Below are 6029 nucleotides of genomic sequence, written 5' to 3' on the forward strand. Positions count from 1 at the left end.
AAAATAATAACTTAAATGACTAACATTGTTTTCCATGAGCAATTCAAATGTAATTGTTAAAAATGAGATTAGGTAAACATAAGTGGAATAAAAGTTTATAAATGAACTTTTAAATAATTATTATGTTTTATAATATGTTTACTTAAAGGTTTCCAAATTCCTTTGGTAACTACAACCTGAGAGTTTTGCTAAGTTAAATTAAATCACATATATTCATTGACTAAGTCATTTCCAAATAAGATATAACCCTAAAACATTAATTACTAAATACAGGTTTAAGCCTGTATACTTTTGGCTTCTTATTTCAGATAAACAAAAGATGTTTGGGTTTGTTAGTAAATACATCCTGTTCCACATTAAAAATTGTTCTATAAAATATTGTTATGTAAAAATGCCTGTGTTTCTAGAAATTATAAAATATGTATTTATAAAATGTTTTGGTATATAACAGTTCAAAATTACCTTACTTCCTAGGTGTTTAACTAGAAATTAAGGTTACTGAGAGTTGAAATAATAGTTCATATATGTAATTAAAACTACTAGAAATAAGGGATTAAAAATAAAAATTTTCTAAAAACCACATCAGAGGTACCCTGTAAATATATACAATTGTTATGTTCTACTAATAATTAAAAATTTAAAAAAAATAAGAAAACAATTCTGGAAGCAAAGTGTACCAAAAAAAAAAAAAAGCAAGATTTTTTGGTGAGAAAAATTATAAGAAAGGCATGAAGATGTGATTTTTGTTAAAGAAAAAGTATTTTGTCCAATTTAGAGGCTATTTAAAGGTTGTTTCAAATTGAAAGAATAAAAAATGATATGGAAAAACTGAGTGGCTATAGAAAGTTAGGGAAAGGATGAGAATAGGAAAAAATTGTAAGAGATTATAAAAGATATGGAAATCTTACCCTGTGTGGTCAAAGTTGACTGAGATTGGATGGATTTGTTTACTAGGTTTCATTAAAATTAGCTTTCCCCCTTGTTCATCTGTCTGTCGCCAGTATATTTTACAGACTCAAATTACCGAACCTTCGGGGAGGAGAACTAAAATTTCCCAAAAGTGGTCACATAGCTGGCTAGTGGCAGAATTGAATTCCAAATCCAGCTCTCTCTGTAAGGCCCACAATTTCTACTACATCACAATACAACTTATAAAGTGCTATACACATATTCATTCGAGGTATTGTTGTTATTATTAAACTTGTTTGACTTGACATAGGTTTATAAACAGAAATCAACATAAAAAATCTAATTGCACAAGTTTGGAAATCTAGTTTCAATATGGGATAGTAAAACAGAAAAGTTTCATTTTCATTTCTTCATTTTCCAACTTAATTTCAATGGAAAAGAGTAGTTCATTTAGAATGCACAAATGGTGTTAACAGCACTCACAATCTCCAGTGCAGAAGGGACTCTGGTTAACATTTATAAAATGGAAGGGGCCCAAGTAAGTTTGCCAAAAGGAGGAATATGGAAATTCTGCCCACAGCCAGAACAATGGACATAGATTTGTCAAAACAAAGAACAGTAAAAGGAGGGAAGGCAATTTATCCAGCCCTTGTTATGCTATTTTATGACTGTTTTTCCAGTTGTTGATTTTCCTATTCACTTTAACAAAGAAAAAGATTAAACAAAAAATTTTAACATTTACAAATTTATACTATCCTTTAGTAGAAGCAAAAAACATTGTAAACAGTAAGCTATAATGTTCAAAATCCAAACCAGAAAAACAATCTTCAGTCAGATAATTAAATAGCAAAACTGTCCATTCCAGTTCTACAAAAAGAATCTTCGAGATGCACACTGTTCATCTTTGGCACAACTTTGAAGTTCTCATGCTAATAAAGATTAAATTTAAATGTAGTTATCCTTAGGTTATTATTGCCCTGAACTAATGGATATATTTTATGATGTTACACAAGAGTATGTTGGCTTCCAGATCGGCCTTTGGATAGTATGTCAATGAGCTACATCTGGACAGCTAGGAAACAGTAATCAGAAAGGTGGGTAAATTTAAACTTTGAGTTTAAAGTACAAAGCTGAAACGACAGGCCCTGAAAATCCAGCCACAAAATAATGCCTAGAGCACTCTTTCTTTAAACATTGTGTGGGTACACATTTTTCACCCTGGCTCATGGAGGGAGCAGTGGTGAAAACCACTTTTCAGATATTAGGCTGTAGGTGCTAAGGATTTTCTAAGTCCTTTTAAAAACATTTTGTGCATTTGCATTTACAATACGGTATTTCTCTTTTCCTGGTAAGCTGGAAACCCATACAAGCCATTGCAGCGTTGCTCTGGCACTTCATCAAGTACAGTTAGTCTACCCTCCATAGAAGATATCAAGTGGGTTTCCGCTCCCCAACTGTGCCCGCGCCCGCAGACACACACACACACACACACACACACACACGTATCTGTGTGTGTGTGGGACCTATGAGAGAATATAAATTCACAGCTCCAACTCCCCCTACCAGTTACCAAGCACACATTAAGGACGTGCCCATTTTATGGGGACTGTTTTTAAACTCTTCTTAGAAACTAACACGGCTCTGCACAATCAGCGAGTTTTCGCTAACCAGTACGGGATTTTTAAGAACGTTATCTTACCCTATACTTTCTATGGGTTCTGGGAGGCGGTGCGTGAAGCAGGTAGTCTGCAACCTCCTGCCACTCTGTGGCTGGGTTTTAAAGGGCTGCATTCAAGGGCTTGGGGCTAACGTTCAAGCCCCAGGCTCCACCCTGGGATTTAAACTCTTAACAAGTTGATAAACTCTACTCCGACGTGATCTTTGCGGGGTTCTGGGCGCCTGGGTTGGGAAAGAGTGTAAGGGGTGGGGGTGAAAGGACAGTTCGCACAGACAGTTGTTTGCTCCAGAGAAGAGCCTCCGTGGGCGTTCAGGAACACGTGCACGGCTCCGGCAAAACAACACCGAGCCGGGTTTCCGGGGCAGAGGGGAGCACAGCTCGTTCAACCGAGTCCAGCGAAACTGTGCCCAGTAGCTACCTGGTAGCCGGGCGCTCGTTTCCTTCCCGAGCCAGGGAGGGGGCTGGTTCTGCAGCCGAGAGCGCCGTCCCCAGCTGGCGAGCCGCGGCTCTGGGCGGGACCCGCGCCTGGCTCCGCGTCCCTGGAGCTCCGCACCTGGGCTTCGGGAGGAGGAGCCTTCGAGGGCTGCAAGGCCCGCTTGTTTGTTTCCTCCTCCTGAAATCCTGTGTCACTTTCCGACTGGCATTTTCCCCATGGCCCGCACAGGTCCCCGTCTGTTCCTGCAGCAGTTCCCTAAGGCACTGGCTTCTGTACCGCCCCCGGCCCCCGAGCCCTCGGCTTCCCCAGCATCCCCCTCCGCCAGGGGTGGGCGTGCAAACCGAGCCTCCCCGCCCCCCTCCCCGGCACTTACACGTGGCCGCAGCGGGTCCGGACAGGCTGGTGTAACACCTCGAGGCACACCGAGCAGTCGAAGGACGTGACGGGCAGCTCGGGGTCCCCCCTGCGCTCCAGGGCCCGGGGGGCGGCAGCGGCGGGCGCCGATTTGCCGCTGTCGCTGCTCAGCACGGAGCCCATCGCTGTGCCTCTCGCCCAGACAGCTGCCAACAGCTCAGTGCCTGCTGCCGGGTTGTTTTGTTGTCCTGCGGTGGAGGAAGGAAGTCCCGGCCCAGCTGTGATCGCCGCCTCCCAGCGCCCTCCGCCAGCGCAGCCCCGATGCAGCCGCCGCCGCCGCTGCGAGCCGGGTCTGGCGCGGGGCGAGCGCGCGGCCGCGGCGCCCAAATTGTCTTCTGCGAGCGGCCGGGGCGGAGGCGCGGAGGCGGGGGCGCCGGCCGCACCGTGCTCGCTGCAACGTCTCGCGGTCCTGGGAGGATTGAAACCCGAAACCTCAACTGCAGAGAGGAGAGAGGACTCGGGGCGGCGGTGAACCATCCAAGCTATCACACGCTGCCTCCTAACCCCTCTGTCAAAAGTTAAGGAAAGTGCGGGCCTGGTCGTGCTTAATGGAGATTCTAGAAAGCCCACTTGTAAGGTGACGGTCCAATCAGCCCTCCACTGTTGTAATCGTAAGTTACATAGATGCCCCGTGACCGATTGAGCCTCTCCTAAGACAGTGCTAACTATTACTTCGTCATCTCATTAATGGGTAGTAGCATGGGGTGGTGGGAAGGCGTTCAGAGATTTGGGTTCCACTCTTATCTCTAGGACCGGGATTCTAGTGCTAAATCCTAAGATCCCGTCTCCTTGGCGACTCAGGATGTCCTCTATTGTTTGCACTGTCCCCACCCCGCCCTTTGACGTGACCAAGTATATCATTCATTAACTCTTGCATTTAACGAAGACTTATTTAGTGCCCACCGCATGCCAGACCCTGTTCTGGTAGAAGAGGACACAGTTCTGAAAAAGCGAACAAAATCCCAGTTCTCAAAGAACTTACTTTAAGAAAGAAAACCCCAAAACTTTATTTTGAGATAATTACGGCTCCACATGCAGGTTTAAGAAATAATACATAATACACACACTATATATACATACAAGAATACATAATACATTTATATATAATACACATATATTCTTACATCCTATAAACTGCACCCAGTTTCCCCCAGACTTTACTTTTAACTAGAAAATATAACTAATCAACAAATAAATAAATGAACAAGATCATTTCAAATGATAAGAGTCATGAAGAAGCTAAAACAGGGAGTGAGGATAGGGGAAAGGATAAGGTCAGAGAAGACTTTAAGTGACAGTTGAGCAGAGCCATAAATAATGAAGAGGCCAGCCATGCAGAGAGATTTAGGGAAAAGCTGGGTAAGCACTGAGGACAGTGAGCGAGGTAGGACGGAAGAAGAGAGAGATATGTGGAGCTGGATCGTGGGGACTGGAGGGAGGAGAAAGATGGAAAGATAGTGATTCATATTTTTATAAGAAAACAAAAGGCCCTCCCGCCATCCCACTTGTGCCTCAGCTCCTGCCCTATATCCTCTCCAAGGGCAAATCTCTTGTTCTGATTCTGCACCTTTTATGCTTCCATTTATTAATTATCCACTCGTTATCCGGTTCAGTGCGGGTTCTGAACCGACCACTGCACTTCCAGCTGTCCGCAAACTGCTTCATCATAATCATTGGTGATCTTCATGTGGCTAATTCCAACAGAGGCTTTTCACTCCTTTTCTTGCTCGACCTCTCAACTCCGTTTGTCCGTGTCCACCACAACCTCCTTCCAGAAACAGTTCTCTTTGGTTTTCCTTTTCTCTTCCTGGCTGTTCCTTCTCAGCCTGCTTTGCGAGTGTCTCCCTCTCCACTGGCTATGGACCAGGGATCCTAGGATTCTGTCTTAGCACCTTTTCCCTTCTCCTCACTCCCTAAGTATCCCCAAAAATCACATGGATTTTGTCACTGTCTAGGTTCCGAAGACTTCCAACTCTTTATCTTCACCCCAGGCCATTCAAATGCCCAGCTGTTTAGTTGGCATGACTGCTTGACATGGACACCCTCAGCCCAATGTGTCCAATAATGAACTCATTAAAATAACCACCCACCTTTCCTCCTCCAGTGGCTGATCACGCTGTTAGCAAATGTCACAACGATCCACCTCAGAGCTCAGTCTAGACACCTAGAAGTCATCCTTGATTTCTTCCTCTTCCTCATTCACATTGAATCAGTCACAGTCACAATTCTGTCTCCGATATATTTCTCAGTAGCTCTTGAATTGGCTCATTTTTTATCTATTTCTGTGGCCACCAGTTATTTTAAATCATTGCATTCATTCTCTTGAGTGACCTATCACAATAGTTCCTAACTGCTCTACCTGCATCCACTATTGCCTCTCTCCAATCTGTTATCCACTTTGTAACTAGAGTGATCTTTTGAAAAACAAACACCTTGTGTCACCCTATGCACAAAACCCTTTGATGGCCGGGCGGGGTGGCTCTGGCCTGTAATCCTAGCACTCTGGGAGGCCGAGGCGGGTGGATTGCTCAAGGTCAGGAGTTCAAAACCAGCCTGAGCAAGTGTGAGATGCCTGTCTCTACTAAAAATAGA

The 6029-nt window shown here is 44.1% G+C and overlaps 1 protein-coding gene across 2 annotated transcripts in view; it reads right to left on the reverse strand.

Annotated features, from left to right (window-relative positions):
• The window catches only part of RNF125 (ring finger protein 125), a 46938-nt gene extending 42378 nt beyond the window's left edge, over positions 1-4560 (reverse strand). Inside the window, exon 1 of one of the 2 annotated variants that reach the window (XM_075993573.1) lies at positions 3397-4560. In XM_075993573.1, the coding sequence (XP_075849688.1) occupies positions 3397-3914 (518 nt within the window). In that variant the 5' untranslated portion in view covers positions 3915-4560. The remainder of the gene's footprint in view (positions 1-3396) is intronic. The other variant, XM_012782566.3, reaches the window with a different exon arrangement.
• Between the last annotated feature and the right edge of the window lie 1469 nt (positions 4561-6029).

Source organism: Microcebus murinus, chromosome 17 (genome assembly GCF_040939455.1).
Source record: "Microcebus murinus isolate Inina chromosome 17, M.murinus_Inina_mat1.0, whole genome shotgun sequence".
NCBI classification, from domain to species: domain Eukaryota; kingdom Metazoa; phylum Chordata; class Mammalia; order Primates; family Cheirogaleidae; genus Microcebus; species Microcebus murinus.